Raw genomic sequence first — 17,615 nt, forward strand, 5'->3', positions numbered from 1 at the left:
CTAGAAGGCCATCATGCTACCGCACCTGTACTATCAGCCAAGATCAAGATTATCATGGTCACTCTAGGCACAATGTCCTACACACCTGGTACAGCAAGGAGTGTGGAAACTAAGCCTTATAAGGCACAAGAGAAGCATCTGGAACACTGACCTCAGAACAGAGAAAATTGTGAGGAACCAAAGTGTAATCCTGACCTATCCACACTCATAACCAATAAGCAGGCTATGAGGTTGGAAGAACGCCCCCTGGTCACAGATGTCTAGTGACCCCTAGTTTGTTCAAAGGAGAAATAATTTTTTATTTCTCCCCAAACAATTACTGATAATGTACTTATAGTCATATAGATATTTTATCACTAAGTGGACCTTAATCATACTAATAAAAAATGTATTAGAGGTAAGAAAAGCCTAACATCAAACAACACTAAGTTTATAACAGCTAATGAGTTGCCTATGCATATTACATACAATTGTTAAAGTGTTTTTTACCTTGGAAGAACGTCACGTCTTCATACATATCAATATTTATATAAGCTCTTCCTCATGATTCTCACAGACCCTCTTACTGGCTTGATGGAATCTTTGTAGTAAATGTTCTACCTAGTGGGCGTGCAAATAACAAGAGTAGCTAATATTTGTTGATTGTCTGACATTTGCCAAATATCTTAGATGTATTACCTTTTGTAATCCTCCTATCACCCTTGAAGAAGGTACTGCTAAGATCCCCATATACAAATGGGGAGATATACAAGACCTCATAGTTATTAGGGGAGACTGGCATTCTGACACCATGGCCTGTGATTTCTACCCCCTATGCCATATATTACCTCCTTAAGTAACACTGGCTAGCTCTGGACAAGCTGTGTTTTGAAATTATATATACATATATATTATGTATACATTTTTTAAATTTAGAGGCAGAAAACAAACTCTAAGTAATAATAACAACTAATGGCTACCGATGCTCACTGTGTGCTGGGCACTGTTTTAAGTATTTACATGTATTAAATAATTTAATCCTTACAACCCTATGAGACAGATACTATTCTTAATCCCTTTTTCACAATTAAAGAAAGGTAGGCAGGGACAGGTAAAGCAGCCTGCTCAAGATCACCAATGTGAAGATTCTAACCCGGAGTCTGTGCTCCTAACTGTTGCATAATCTTGCCTCTCAAAAAGTATTTTCAAACTTCCAAAATTCACCCCTTTGCTCATAGCACCAGCCAAAAGGTCAATAATCACCTCTTTAAATGCTATACAATGAAAATGAAATGCTATACAAAAAAAAAAAAAAAAGAAAACAACTGCACAAGAGCAAATCAAATTATAAAACTTCAATTCAAATTTGTCTCAAAAAACATTAGTGCTAAAAGTTTGAGGAGATGGGCTTCCCTGGTGGCACAGTGGTTGAAAGTCCGCCTGCCGATGCAGGGGACACGGGTTCGTGCCCCAGTCTGGGAAGATCCCACATGCCGCTGAGCCCGTGCGTCCGGAGCCTGTGCTCCGCAACGGGAGAGGCCACAACAGTGAGAGGCCCGCGTACCGCAAAAAAAAAAAAAAAAGTTATGTTTACACTAGACTGTAGTCTATTAAGTGTGCGACAGCATTATATCTAAAAGAACAATGTACATACCTTAATTAAAAAATGGTTAGCCAAAAAAATGCTAACCATCATCTGAGCCTTCAGTGAGTCATAGCAGTAACGTCAAAGATCACTGATCACAGATCACCATAACGAATATAATAATGAAAAAGTTTGAAATACTGTGAGAATTACAAATGTGACACAGAGATATGAAGTGAGCAAATGCTACTGGAAAAATGGAAATGATAGACTTGCTTAAGGCAGGGTGTCACACACCTTCAATTTGTAGAAAGTGCAGTTATCTGTAAGCACGATAAAACGAAAGGCAATAAAAGGAGGTATCGCCTATACTCAAATGCCTACACCAACCTACAAAAAAGGCAAAATATACCTATTAATGGGAATTATCAAATATTAGTAGCCCAAGATTATATATTAATAAAATGAACATGCCCTCTCCAAAATTTCAAGGAAGTCACTTACTTTGCTGTTTGAAATTTACAACTGACCTTATTGCTCTGTTTTCATTTTTACGTTGTAAGAGCCACCAAGATCTGTAGTGATTGTGACGGAAAAGTCACACATCATACAGTTAAATCATTTCTAATATAGAGTGAAATTTCAATCTCAGGATCATTCTCCGCTTATTGCAATATCCATAAAAAAATTCTACAACAGAAGCACAGTGAGTACAATTTGATTTTTTAAAAATATACTCAAGGCACCTAGCTGGGTATTTAATATAGTTTGCATTTCTGTAGTGCAATAAGTTTTCTATTTCAGACAGCTAAGAATTCCTTACAGATTAGTCTAATTTGCTAAATTGAGACACTCAGTGTTTTACTTTTCTTATCTGCCTTTTTATGGTCTATCTGGTGGACTTAATTGGCACATCTGAGCAGATGAAATACTCTGAGTTAGGAGTCCAGATCTCACAGAGTAAATTAAGACTGATGCAGACAATTATGCACTGGAGCTAAAGATGAGAGGTGTGTGCAGAGCACGGAGCAGAATTAGTCTTCATTTGTGCCTTAGCTTCGTCATTTAAAAGAAGCCAGGATGCTAAGAAAAGTCCTTAAGGGAGTTAACTTTTTCTTCTCTCTTTAAAATATAGAGTCCTAGAAGAAGAAAAGAACACAAGTTTATTCCTTGAGAAAGAAATCAACTCCCAGAAACTGATGACAAGAACAATCTTCAAGTAATTATACTTAGTTTCTGGATCAAACCTAGATTAAATTTTTACCAAATTCAGATTTTTAGAGATCAAATGATCTGCGTTTTTTTTTTTTTTAAAGGTATAAGCAAATCAAGCTCTACACTGTATCAATAATTTGGCCTTTGCCTGAATCCATGTGCAGCACAAACAAAGATGCAACTGAAGGATAAACATGGGACAATCGCACTGCAAAGGGATTGGCTCTAGGCAAAAGGAAGAAGAAGAGGCTCGGTGAAGACAATAAAATGGAGACAGAGCAGCTGAGACTGTGGTTCTAGGAGGCATGGCCTTCAGCGCCGTTTCAAGCAAAGGAATGGGGCCTGCAAAAGTGTGGGCTTGGTCCTCATCAAGCAACGGGAGAAAGTGATCACTGAGGCCATGCTTTCTGAGCCCACCGCACCAGTCCACACTGACAGACCACTCCCTCCTGACCCAAACCACCGGCTTCTCCACTTGCTGCTATCCTGGGCGAATGACTTCAGCTTTCTCGGCTCAGGTTCCTATCTCCTAGGGCGCTGTGAGGACTAAGCCAATAGAGCCACATACAGTGAAGCACTGCCAAGTGGTAAGCACTCACTAATGTCAGCTATCTTAGTTCTCATAACAACCTCCTCCCTCACCCACGGATACCACCCTTGTTCAGGGCCTCCAAATTTCAAATCCAAGAGGTTTTTTTCAACATTCATCCTCCTCAGCTTTACTCATTTCGGCATCTGAAAATACCGACAGCCTTCCCCTCCTAGAACTATTCATGTATACAGCTAAACCCTCCAAACCAGGATCCAACTCGCCCCTGGCCACAGAAGCCACAGTGCTCAAGAGAGAGGGTGCTGAAGATACCATTTTCCCAGATGATTAAGTCTTACGGGGGCTTAGAAGATACTCTGTAAGATTTACACAATGAATGGAGCCATCTGACCTTTTGTTTGTTTGTTTGTTTTTGCGGTACGCGGGCCTCTCACTGCTGTGGCCTCTCCCGCTGCGGAGCACAGGCTCCGGACGCGCAGGCGCAGCGGCCATGGCTCACGGGCCCAGCCGCTCTGCGGCATGTGGGCTCCTCCCGGACCGGGACACGAACCCGTGTCCCCTGCATCGGCAGGTGGACTCTCAACCACTGCGCCACCAGGGAAGCCCTGACCTTTTTTAACTCAAAGTTATTCATGGTAAATAAAGTTCAAAATGGGGCAAAAGAAAAGAAAAACCTCTAACGACAAAACCGTATTAGAAGCCAGTTACATAAACTGGTGTCATGACTACAGACGCGGGTTACAGCACACGACGAGGCAAATGCTATGCCCATCCACACCAGATCAGTCAAGTTTTCTAGAGTCCCTAGCAATCTCCCCAAATCTTTACCCAGCTGACTTGGGTCTAGGGTTTGGTCTCCAGCCCAGGGAGGTAGGGGCAGCTATGTCCTGATTCTTGGCACCACCATGTGGCCACACATAGGTACTGCCCATTCCACCCAATTCCACAAATGAAAGGAAACCGCCATTTACACAACCCAGTCCTGGCTTCAAATCCCAGCTCTTAACCAGTGACATCATGGGCAAACTGATCACCCTGAAAGGGCCAAGATAAAGTGTTTGTGCAGCCTACTATAATTAGAACAACTGAAAGATATATATGCATAGGATCAAAGGCTGGAATGAAATATAGAAAAATAAAAAAATAGAGGTGTAGGTAGTTTTTTCTATCTTAATATTATCACAATTTCACTATAAAAAAACAAGGAAATGGGGGCTTCCCTGGTGGTGCAGTGGTTGAGAGTCCACCTGCCGATGCAAGGGACGCGGGTTCGTGCCCCGGTCTGGGAAGATCCCACATGCCGCGGAGCGGCTGGGCCCGTGAGCCATGGCCGCTGAGCCTGCGCGTCCGGAGCCTGTGCTCCGCAACGGGAGAGGCCACAGCACTGAGAGGCCCACGTACCACACACACACAAAAAAACACAAACAAACAAAAACAAAAAAACAAGGAATTATCAAAAGTGAAAGGTCAGGGGCAGGGTATGGGAAGCCTTCAAACTATCTGGAGGTACCAATTCAAATCCATTTCAGGCTGTGATCTCAGCAGCTTGGCCCAAAGTACCAGATAATCTGAGGAGACTCGTACCACCTACTGAAGAGTCTGTTTCTAAATTCTACTGTTCCACTGACTGAGGATGGGGGGTGGTGGTGATTTATCCCAGCAGCAATACCAAGCTAACTTCAGGCTAGAGTTGAGCATTACATCCTCACATCCCAACATCCTTACCAACAATTCTTTCCAACCTCCTCAAAGGTTTCCTAAATGGGAACATCGTAAGGGCCTCTGATAAGGAAGAATGCTACCAACCTCACCTCAGAATTAGTGCGAGCTCAAAGCCCAAGTGCAGTGCCCAGCTCCTGCTGCTCCGGGCTAAGCCCTAAAGGTGCTCCCCAGGAGATTCTCAAGCACACACGCTGGTAAGAACCCAATGAACTATTTATACACAGCACTGAGCTGAATAAACTGGCCCCAAAGCTCCTGCCCAGGCCCTCTCCTATGTAAACACAATTGTGCAGGGTACATAAAAGTTTAGAGAAAATGATACAAACTCAATCTGCCAAAACTTACGGCCTCAGAAAGGAAGAGAATATATAAAGTCCACTTACATATATCAAAGTAGTTCCCAAACATGCCAGTGCCTCAGAATCACCTGGGAAAGCCTTTTTAAATTACCACCTGGTAGTCCCACGTACACTTTTTGAATCAGCACCTCCAATGGTGGAGCCCCCAGTGATTCTGCAGGATCAGCCCATGGGCTGGGAATCTTTGCCTTAGCCTATGCTCATTGCCAAGAAAATACAGCTGTTAGGTTAGCAACTTAAGCAATAATGGCTGGCAAATGGAAATAGAAAGGAGAGATTCAGAGTATAGGTTTAAGTCAAATTATAAATGTTCTCCCTAGTCGTGCCAGCAGGAGACAGACCTTATTTGGAAGTGCATCCTCTCACTCGGGGTGTCAACGGACCTACACTGCAAGTCCGACCCAAGCAGTACGTCGACTGCTGGGGAAAGAGGCATGAGTTGGTGACATTTTTTGTTTGTTATATCTCACTGTTGGCAAACAGCATGTTGCTTGCTTCCCCCTGTTGTCCCCGTGCCAAGGTAGACATCACCAACGCATTGCGGCACTCTTTCCCAGGGAAGCCAAACAGGCCTCAGTCTCCCCCAAACAGATTACCACTGCCAAAGGTGGGAGCTGGCTGGCAAAGGCAAGGGCTTGTGCCCTCCCTGTCTTGAAGTGGCAGCTTAGCAACCGGACTCCTCTGCAGACCACGGCCACCACGCCAATACCCAAAGCAATCCAGACGAGACCCCTGAGGAAACAACGTGCCCCCAAAGCAATGCAAGTATTTTCCTGTTCAGTGATGCACCTGAAGTTCGGGGGTAAATGTGCCAAGTTTTAACCTGCATCCTCAGGTCCGTATCAACATATCTGAATGACCCAAGAGACCAGGCCCAGTGCTGGGATGAACGTCCTCCACAAAATCTTCCCCAAATACCTCAGTCTGATTTCATTATGCCCTGCACACTGGTTAGGTCCCATCTGTGCCCACGCCCCCTAAAAGACTGCAGATTCCTCACAGGAACCCCTAGACGCCAGTCCTAGAATGGAGATGAGCATTCATGCAGTGAGAGCAAAGATGAAGCAATGGAGATGACCTCACATCTCCACTGGAAAATGAACCAACTACACTGAGGGAACCGGGATTGCAGATCTCTGTTCACCTGGCGGGGAAATGTGCACGCATGAAATGTTTGGTCTTCTAGGCCACTCTGGGCTCACCAGGGACATACATCACCCAACATTGAATGTGTGTTATTTCTGTTAAGTGTTTGGCACCTGGAGCTCCCAGACCCTAGCTTTCTAAAGCAGCAATAGATTTTAAGGAAGACCTCACAACTGAGAGCCATACCCTAATGGAAACATGAGCACCCCAAAATTAAAATAAAAAATAATGGATGCTTTGTAAGATCTGTTAGCATTGACATGAATAAGAAACAACAGAATATTTGCTTCTAAGAAGTGGCCCATCCATCACGGTACATTATCAAAGGTATGAAAATCAGGGAACACCATTGAGGAGACAGCCTCCAAATGCAACAGAACAGAGAAGAAAGCAGGATAAAAATGTTGGAAAGGCAAAATACACGGGCATTTTATAAGATACTTAAAACTTCCAAGACTGTTCTGAGGTCTTGGGCTAAGTCAGAGAAAGCAGGATCATCTACTATCCAGATGCAGAAAAGGTTAAGCTGCAGAAAAGGCCTGACAGGAAATTCCCACTGAGCGTCAGCTAAAACTAAAGACACGTAGTTAGGACTAATCTAGAGCTAATGAAAGACCTAAGACTCTCCAAGTGGAGAGAATAAAGGGGGTGAGATGTCTAGGAGTCGCCCACTTTCACTTCTAAGGGTTCAAAACAGCATTATAATCAACAGGCCTATAACCAACACATATTTAAGTCCAAAAGGTACCTACCTTGGGTACATATTCCTAAATTCTAACCGTTAGGAAAAACTCATTTTCTATGTTGTAAACTATATGGGGCTTTATTCTTCTTATCCATCAACAAACCACTGCTAAGATAAGAAATCCTAAAGTGTTTTTCTTCACTCAAGGGGATACCATTACAATTTCATTCTGTCTACAAAGATCAACAACAAGAAATAACAAAGTATAGAGTGACTGGCAGTTTTTAAATATTCTTAATATGCTTCTAAATCCTGAGCATTTTGTTTTTTTAACATCCCCCAATCCAAAGGGTACCAAAGGAGATGCAGATAAACATTTCAATGTGGATATCTGCAATTTAACAATTATCTACCTTAATAACTATAGCTGTAAAATTTTAAGAGCTATAGTATTTTGGTGGCAATTAGAGTTATTGATATTTCTGAAATTCATTTGAGATTTTACTATAACTTCAGCAAAAAACTGACTTCTAATATGGCTTTGGAAATAACAGTTTTACAATCTTAACATTATTAAGAAAAACTTATTGCCATGAATTTAAACTAAACCTGTATTTAAAATTCAATCAAAATAATTGCTCTTGATCAAAATACTGAATACTTAAAATATATTTAATATTGACTCAATTTAATGGGAAGAATATTCATTCCACTTATAATCAATATGTTGAGATTAACACTTTTATTTTATTTTATTATTATTTTCTTTTGCGGTACGCGGACCTCTCACTGTTGTGGCCTCTCCCATTGTGGAGCACAGGCTCTGGACGCGCAGGCCCAGCGGCCATGGCTCAGCGGCCCAGCCGCTCCGCAGCATGTGGGATCCTCCCAGACCGGGGCACGAACCCGCGTCCCCTGCATCGGCAGGCGGACTCTCAACCACTGCGCCACCAGGGAAGCCCAACACTTTTATTAATTCTCTACAATAGTCAAGAAAAAGACTGATGCCACTCACTGTTCAGACAACTTTACAGATATCAGATGTGCAAGCTACAATGAGAAATGACAAACATTAAGCCACTCCTTAACTCTGTCTTGCTGCGTAAGGTACTACCACAGTGAGAGTGTAACAGCTCTCTTAAAGACCTGGACTTAGGTTGCAGGTACTCAAATCATTGGTGAAAAGAACTATGCTGCACCTGCTTCTAAAAGGATGTATGTGGCAGCTTGGATGTAGGGCGTCGGCAGTTCTAAATAACAGAAGAAAAGAATATCAGGTCAATCTTCATTCGCAAAGGTCAGTGGAAAGCTACAAGAATTATAATAAACTAGGTCTCCCTACCCTGAGAAACAAGAAAAAACTGTTGAGGACTGGGGAAAAAAGCCACCCTGGGAGCAAGTATTAAAAAAGTAATCTGTTAAGCAGATTCCCACATCCCTTTGAGTCTCGCGGCACTCTTAAAAAGCTAAGGCGTGAGGCCCGAGTCACACAATGTCATGCTCCGTGGGACACGATGGAGACTGTGGCATACACACTGGTTTTCTTGACTCAGAAGACGTGTGGCAACATGCAGTGCGGACTCCACAAACAAACGTGTTCACCTGGGCTTCCCTGGTGGCGCAGTGGTTGAGAGTCCGCCTGCCGATGCAGGGGACACGGGTTCGTGCCCCGGTCTGGGAAGATCCCACATGCCGCGGAGCGGCTGGGCCCGTGAGCCATGGCCGCTGAGCCTGCGCGTCCGGAGCCTGTGCTCCGCAACGGGAGAGGCCACAACGGTGAGAGGCCCGCATACCACACACACAAAAAAGTTTTACTTACTTACATCAGACACTGACAAATTCACGGAAATAAGAAGCCAAAGTTAGTCTCTAGCATAAAAAAAGACAGGGCACAGGAAGGGTATGCTGGGCATAGGAAGCCCATTTCTGGCACGGTATTGTTGAAATTCTGTAGAGAACCACTTTTTCAAGACAGGGAAGGAGGGATTTAGGAAAGCAAGCTTATTCTTTCATACACTAAAACTTAAATTTCAGCTCTTTTTTGAAGGAGAGTCTCCTAAAATTACTTTCACCCAACATACACTACACAAGCCAACCTCCTCCTGCCCCTTGTGGCAGGGCACCCACCCTCCGTGTGAAGCCACACAGCTCCTGCTTTAGTCCTAGGCATGCCTCTTGCCCAGCCCTCCCCCTAAGCTTTTCTTCTTAGACTTGCCCTCAAATCTCAATGAAGACCCCGAAGTAGAAGCATCTTGGGTGAGCTCCATCGAGGACTCAGGGGCTCTGATGGTTCTAGCAGGCTAAGGTTGCAGGAAGTCCAACCTTTGGATGAATGGAGGTCTAATATATTACGCTAGACTAGAACTTTCATTTATTAATAAACCTACCACCTACGATAAAGCAAGCAGTACAATCCCTGGAGACTGACCTTAACCGCCGCTTATAATAATCTTCATCTCCATCATCTCGGCATCTCACTACTTTCCGACCTCCTCCTCCTCCTCCTGCGGCTTCAGCTTCTTCCCCAGAACTTGGAAAGAAGTCATCATCAATCTCCTGCACTGTGACTTTCTTCTGCCGTTTCTGGCGACTGAGCACCCGTCTCCGGTCACAGTCGGTGTCTTCCCCGGACAGGTCAGCCCCTGCCGCCTCCCCCTGCTCCCACTCCGTGGGCAAGTACTCGGACACTTCATCCTCAGAGTCTCCCTCTGCCTTTGGCCTCACACCACACTCCAGGGGTTTCTTTCCCTTTAGCAATCCCACCTGCCCCTGGAACTGAAGAGCCCTCTTCTGGAGTTTCTTGATGTGTTTTTTCAAGCGCTTATCTGTTTTCGAGAGAACTTTGCCTCTCTTGCCTGGTTTGTTGTCATTGAGTGTTGAGCTCAGCTCAGAAGTGACCGAGGCTGGGGCTTTTTTAGTTGCTCTTTTATTACAAGCTTGCTTCTTTCTTTCAAAGGACAGTTTTGCTTGATCTGCCAAATACTTTTCAAAATCTGATGCTTCGTTGAGCATTAGTTTTCTGGGCTTTCTCTCCTGCTTCTGAGGGATCTGGGTACCAAAAGGTGTCATCTGACCAGTGCGGACGAGCTCTTCCCAAGCAGTCTCCTGAGCGGGCATGAGCATGCTGCCGAGGGAGGACGGCCCTGCTTCTGAAAAGAGGGATGACAACACATTGGGCACTAGCACAAAACTTTCCAAGAGAACAACGGATATGTGCACTACTCAATACATAAATTAAAAAAAAAAAAAGAAAAATCACTGACGTACTAACGTATAGTGTATATGAAGAACAGAGTGAAATTTACTATAGCATTCATGCCACATTTAGTATACTCCTATTCAAAAAGGTAACTTCTCAATAACTTTTCCCAAAACACTGCATTATCAATATACTTTCTGTGCATCCAAAGACAGACCCAGTCATATGTAACATACAGAGAAATTTTACCATGTTTCCTTATCAACTGCCCTTGAGGAAGCAATCTCCCAAGTTTCCACGTCACTGCTAATACCAGCATTCAGATGGACTTAAATACAAGAGACAGCAGAACTGAAAACAGACATCTAAAGAATCAGCATGCACCTAAATAGGTAAAACATAAATGCTGCCTCTGCACTGCCCAATAGGAGAGTCACCATATGGCTACTTAAATTTACGTTGAAAATTCATTCTCTCAGTGGTACTGGCCACATTTCAAGCGCTCAATAGCCACATGTGGCTAAAGGCTACCATAATGGACAACACAGACAGCATTTCCACTATTGCAAAAAGGTCCACTAAACAGCACCGTGTTAGATGTGTGAAGTTAACTGACTGAAGGGATGAACTAAAGTTGGAAGTTATGCCATAATAATAGAAAGCCACCCAGAGATCATCCCTCTTTCATTAGTTGAAATTAATCTCTAGCAAAATTACTTTACCCATAGCCAAAATACCAAAAGAAGTAAAGGCTTAATAGGAAGGCATCCATATTCTAAAATCTGTATTTCTTGCAGGCCAATAATAGCACAGTGCAGTTTTTCATTAAATGTGCACTGAAGAAAAACATACATCAGAAAGTGCACAAATCCTAAGTGTACAGCTCAGTGAATTTTCAGAAAAAAAACAAACCCATGACACCAGCATCCAGATCAGGAAGCATAAATTACTAGGACCCCCAGATATGCCCTTCACGGTGCCTCCCAGCTTCTACCCCACCAGATACTGACTGACCTATTAACACGGTAGACAAGTTGTACCTGGCTTTCAACTTAATGGAAATGGGAATGTCTGTACTTGTATCTGGTTTCTTTTGTTCAACATTATGCTTGGGTGAGTCACACTTACTACTGAATATAATTGCAGTTTGTTGATTCTCATTGCTGTTAGTATTCTATGATAACTCTACTACAATTTTTCCATTCTAGTGTTACTGGACATTTGGGTAGTGTCCAGGTTTGGGCTACCAGGAATAATGTTGCTATGAGCATTCCAATACACATTCTTTGGTAATGTATGTATATAATTCTTTGGGTATACTAAGCTTTAGTAGACACCACCAAACCGATTTCCAAAGTGGTCCTAGCAATTTTAAGTTCCACCAACAGTGTTTGAGAGTTTCAACTGGTCCACATTCTTGCCATTCCACTTTAGCTATGCTGGTAGGCATGTAGTAGTACCACTTTGTGGCTGTAATTTGTATTTCCCTAGTGACTAACGAACTAGGGAATCTTTACGTAAGATCTGTTGATCTTTTGGGTAGCCTATTGTGAAGAAAATGTTCAAATCTTTTGCCCATTTTTCTCATATGTGGTCTTGTCTTTAAAAGGAAAAAAAAAAAAAAGATTTCTAGGAGCTCTTCATACATTCTGGACTCAAGTCCCTGGACTGATACAGATATTGCAAACATTTTTTCCCATTCTGCAGCTTGCCTTTTCACTCTCTTAAATGCTATCTTTCAGCGACATAAGATCTTAGTTGTAACATAGTTCATTTATCAAATCTTTTCCTTTACAGTGAGCCTTGTTTTTGTGCCTTGTTAAATCTTTGCCCCAAGATCATGAAAATGTTTTCCTATGTTATATCCTAAAAGCTTTGTTTTATCCTTAACGGTGAAATCTACAATCCATTTGGAATTTATTTTTGTACACTGTATAATGGGCCAATATTCACTTTATCTTCATGTGGAGTAACCCAGCACACTTAGTGAAAAGACGATTCTTCTCCACAGCACTGTACTGCCACATCTGTCATAAATCAAGTGACCACATATGGGTGGGTCTGTTTGCTGGACCCTCTACTCTGTCCCATTGGTGTATTTGTCTATCCTTATGCCACTACAGTGTCTTAATTACTATAGGTTAGTAATAAGTCTGGGTAGTTTGTTCTTCTTCAAGATTGCCTTGGCCATTCTTGACCCAATGCATGTTTATATAAATTTTAGAATCAGGTTGTTAGTGCCACCCACCCTCAGCCTACTCTTCCTACTCTATACCCTCTCCCTCAAAAAACTCCCTGAAATTTATATTGGGGTTGCACTGAAACTATAAGTGGATAGAACTGTATCTTCCAATCTATGACCATGGTGTATCTCCCCATTTATTTGCCTTCTTTAATTTTTCAATGACATTTTGTAGTTTTTAACGTAGAGAGCGCTGAAGAAAACTACCTTTTTTTACTAAGAGTTATTTCCAGATATTTGATTTTGATCGTAATTGCCATCTTTATTAAATTTTATTTTTTGCTTTTGCTCGTATGTAGAAATATGACTGATTTTTATATATTGACCTTGTATCCAGTGACACTGCTAAATTCACATGGTAATTCCAACAGACTGCCCATTGATCCTTTCAGATTTTTGATATGACCAATAACATACACTGTAAATAATGATGGTTTTATTTTTCTTCTTACATTACTACACTATCCAGGTACAATGCTGAACAGGAAAGGTGATAGCAAGCAACTCATCTCATCCCAGATCAGAGGAGCAAAGCCAACTGTTGCAAAGTTTATCCCACCTAATTCCAGGAAAGGATTCTTTAATCAGATAATCCTCACAACAATTAGGAAACGGATCGCTATGTGGAGACCAGGGGAAAGGAAACCTCAGGGAAGCATGTGAGCAAAGAAATGAAGGTCTACTATGCTTATGCCCATCTCAAAGCAGACTTGGAAAGGTTAAAGAACGTAGCCAAGGTCTATACCTGGGCAATACAGAGCTGGGGTACACAAAGCCTAGACACTCTGTTCCCCTGCCCCACCAAACAGAGCATAGAGCACCACGGAGAAGGAAGGTATCCCAGAAGGGATGGAGGAGGAAGGGTTATAAGAGAGACCAGGAGTCTGAATTGTTAGCTGGAGCCCCACTGGAGAGGGATAATAGGAACCAGGAGTTCAGGAAAAGGGCAAAAGGCCACAGGTCTACAGATTTATAAGATACTAGAACCTAGATGGCCACAAAAGCCATAGGTAATGGATGAGATTATTTGGGGAGAGGTAGTATAAGAAGAAGGCAGCTCAGGACTTCCCTGGTGGCGCAGTGGTTAAGAATCTGCCTGCCAATGCAAGGGACACGGGTTCGATCCCTGGTCCAGGAAGATCCCACATGCTGCGGAGCAACTAAGCCCGTGCACCACAACTACTGAAGCCCGCGCGCCCTACAGCCCGTGCTCCGCGACAAGAGAAGCCACCGCCAATGAGAAGCCCGCGCACCACAATGAAGACCCAATGCAGCCATAAATAAATAAATAAATAAATTTATAAAAAAGAAGAAGAGGGCTCAGCAAGAAATTCTGAGAATAATCAACATTTAAGATAAGCCTAGAAAAGCTGGTCAAAAAAAAACTAAACAGAAATGGTCAGAAGGCTAAAAGGAAAACCAGAAGAGAGACATGGATCCTGGAAGGCAGGGACGTATCAGCTGCTATGGACAGGCCAAGTGGCGTTTTTGGATGGGGGAAGTAACAATTAGTCCTGGGCCAAGTTTTACCAAACAAATGATAGGTAGCAAAAGGCAGCAGCGAGTTCTAGTCAAGCCAGACCAGGACAATCGTTTTTTTACCAATGAGAAATACGGCATTTCAGCAGCAGAAAGCACTCCTCATAGGCCCAATGGATCCTGCGAGACGTTAATAGCACATCTAATATTTATTTTTTTCCAATGCCTCAATTCTCACAATTCTCTTGTCTTACTGACTAGACTTCTGGAATTCGTAGCAAATATTTGCCTGAAGGGTTTAAATCTATACTTCAACTAGTAAATAACTGAACAGCTACCAACAATTTCTAAACACACATGCACACACACTGACTACAAAGATATTTCGTTTCAGAGCTTATGCATCTTCCCAAAAGGCTTCCCAAAAGATGCCCATCCAGGTCAGTGATATAAACAAAATCATGGCCACGGATTAAATAACCTGAATTAAGATGCCCTTTCTTGAACAACAGAATTGATGCTTGGAAAGCCTGCCAAATATGTCCCCAAAAGATATTTAAAAGCAATTCTATGAATGTTGGTGGATGATGCTTGGTCAACAAAACGTAATTCAATCAAGATGTTAGGTGTCTACAAAATCAGTTATAAAAGAATGTTAAGATTTCTAATTTATTAGACGTAATACTAAATGCACACCAGGAGCCTCCATTAGACTGAGTTAAAAATTTACTTTCTTTCTCTGAAACCCCATAAGACTTAAAATAGATTTGGTTCTACAGGTGTGGAGAATAAAATTTTCCTGTGTCTCTTTTGTCACCAAGTAAACAAATGTATTTTTCCCAACACCCAGGCCAGAACTGAAGGGACACCCTCCACTGACGAGAGGCATCAGGCATCAATTCGAGAACAGAGACACCGTCCCCAGTATCCTCACCTGCGTCCTCCTCCTCCAGACTGGCATGATCTAGTTCAACTTTTACCTCTGCTCCCCCAAGGATAGCCTGGAGACGTTTCTGTTTTGCTGTGATCTTCTTCAGCTGTTGTTCCTTAATGGGTAGATATTGAATACAAAAAACAGCAGTGAAGTGATTAAATGTTAAATACAAACGACAGCATTGCAAAATTTTAAAAACTTTAATCAAGAGCAAAATAAAAATAAAACAATTACCAAATACTACTATTACTACAGAAAACCTTATTTGAATAACTGTCACTTTTCTAGCAGGAGGAAGCACTCAAAGCATGTCCATCGGGCAGCATCCCTGTCCCCACCCACTCTCCTGACTGGGCGGCACAGCTCTCTACCTGCCTGAGCAGCTAAGTTCACTGCACTGACTCTCCACTGACTTGGGAGGTGGAACTGCTCTACATGGTTTCCTCATTACACACTGGGTAAATCACTGAATTTCTCTGTTCCTGACCTTAGCAACCAATGGGCTATGAGGTCAACAGGCTGTAGGGATAAGAAACAAACACAAATGTTCAAACAGTTGAAAAAGTCAGTCACCTTTGATAATCTACCATATTTATGACTGTCCTTTATAGTATCCTCCCCAATCACAAAATTTTAAAGGGAAAATCTATTTTGATATACCCTTTTACTCTGTCCTCCCTGGGCCCCCCTTTGTCTTGTCTCCCTCTACAACACCAGAGCTTGGATATGCGGCCATTCCTAGGGACTCCATAATTAACTAGGCCTGTGGTAGGTGGTTCTTTCTCCCAAGGTCAAGAATGCTTGAACGCCAAACATGAGTGTGGAGCAAGGGGACATCCTGATTATAAACACCATGTTGTAATGACTTGTAATTCCTTTTACTGTATCTCACAGTTTTTTTCTCAGCAAATTCTCATACAGAACAGCCTCTCTCTGAATAGTCTCTCTCTAAACAGCAAAAAGCTGCTAAAGAAAGACAGGAATATATAACCAAGTTAGACCAGTGCCTAAAGGGGCCTAAGATAGGTCCTCTCTGCTCTTCGAAACCCCAGCCCACCAGAAGCCCACTATTCACATGCTCCACGAGAAGCCAGGAGGTCTCCTCTCTGCTTTGGGGAGACCCCTGGTGCCTCAAGCCACTGTGAGCTCTGACCTTTGGGCTGCTGCTGTGGAGTTAAGTGAGAGAGACAGTGTGGAGAAGATCATGAACCGGTGAGTGGAGAGCAAAATGAGGAACCAAGGTTAACCACACCCCACAAGTAGAGCCTGAAAAAGAGCTGTGAGGACTCTACTCACTGCACTGAACCAACTGCAAGCGCAAGGCCATCTGCTAGTCGCTTCGGATAGCGGCAATAAAATGCTCAAAACTAGTCATTTCTACATCCTGCAATATATTGTCATGAAGTGTACATCAATTCTAAAAAATGTTTCAAACCTCATAAAAACAATGTCAGAAGTGACAGACATTCCCTACCCTTAAGTCCTCCAACCCTAAGTGCAGACCCGGTCAGTGTGGCTGGGTGATGACTGAACACCGAAGGCCAGCCTCTCAGAACAGTGATCACGAGTGTGTGAGGGGCGAGGGCTGGGTCGATGGGAAACGTCTGCAGACAGTCAGTGCAAACAGGAGCTGCGCAGCAAAAAGAGCAAGTCCACGCAAGACAAGGAGACGGCACGAGAGGCCCGCAGGCCAAAGAACCTAAGCTGGGGAAAGAAAGTGGTACCGCAGGGAGACTATGAAAGTACCCGAGTGAGGAGGCACGCAAAGCCAAAAGAGGAACTTCTTCTCAGTTACGTATGTATGCGTACATATGCGTATTTTTAGAAACACTCTTTCAGCAGAGGATGTTAAAGGGAAACAGCCAAAAAAATTAAACGTATAAAAGGAACTCAAAAGTTTCTGTTATAAATTTGCTTCACATCTTACCAGTACTTTTCAGAATAGCTACTTCCTAAATATTACATGAGCCTAAATAATGACTTTTGCAAAAATGCAACTTAGTGTGTTATTTGGAGTCACCTTGTTATACTTCTGTCGTTTTACAGAATCTAGTTTCCTGTTGATGTCTTTGTTGGTGTCAGCTTGAGGGCTAAGTTGTTCAATAATTTTATTGATTTGCCTTAGGGATGTCGTACATGACCTGAAAAAGAAGATAAAATGTCCATTTTCCACTCTGGTAACATCTTTTATAGAATAACATGGAGAGAAATGCTAAAAACATGTCCCTTTTACTTCTTATTAACTAAAAGACAAAAGCAACTAAACCAGAATACATATTCTTTTTGGCCACTAATAGAACTTGAAGGGTTATTAGGAGTCTAAGCTGACTGCTCATGTTTTTCTCTAATCTGGCCAATTTTAATCAGTTCATTCCAATTTGCAAGCAGATTCATTCATTCTACAAGCATTTTAAGGGTCTACTCTATTCAAGAGACTGTGCAAAACCAATAGGCAATAAGTTGTCCCTTTATATGAAAAAATGCATACACTTTTTTTTTGAGAGTGAATTTTTTAGAGCA

The 17,615-nt window shown here is 42.5% G+C and overlaps 1 protein-coding gene across 2 annotated transcripts in view; it reads right to left on the bottom strand.

Annotated features, from left to right (window-relative positions):
- ERCC6 (ERCC excision repair 6, chromatin remodeling factor) overlaps nt 1-17,615 on the bottom strand; it is a 71,451-nt gene that overhangs the window by 46,675 nt on the left and 7,161 nt on the right. For both annotated transcript variants that reach the window (XM_029245785.1, XM_029245786.1), the window contains exons 3-5: nt 17,116-17,236; nt 15,096-15,207; nt 9,670-10,390 (exon numbers count right to left, since the gene is read on the bottom strand). In XM_029245785.1, the coding sequence (XP_029101618.1) occupies nt 9,670-10,390; nt 15,096-15,207; nt 17,116-17,236 (954 nt within the window). The remainder of the gene's footprint in view (nt 1-9,669; nt 10,391-15,095; nt 15,208-17,115; nt 17,237-17,615) is intronic.

The sequence above is a fragment of the Monodon monoceros genome, unplaced genomic scaffold, assembly GCF_005190385.1.
Source record: "Monodon monoceros isolate NGI ecotype Baffin Bay Population unplaced genomic scaffold, NGI_Narwhal_1 Super_Scaffold_4, whole genome shotgun sequence".
In the NCBI taxonomy this organism is placed as follows: Eukaryota; Metazoa; Chordata; class Mammalia; order Artiodactyla; family Monodontidae; genus Monodon; species Monodon monoceros.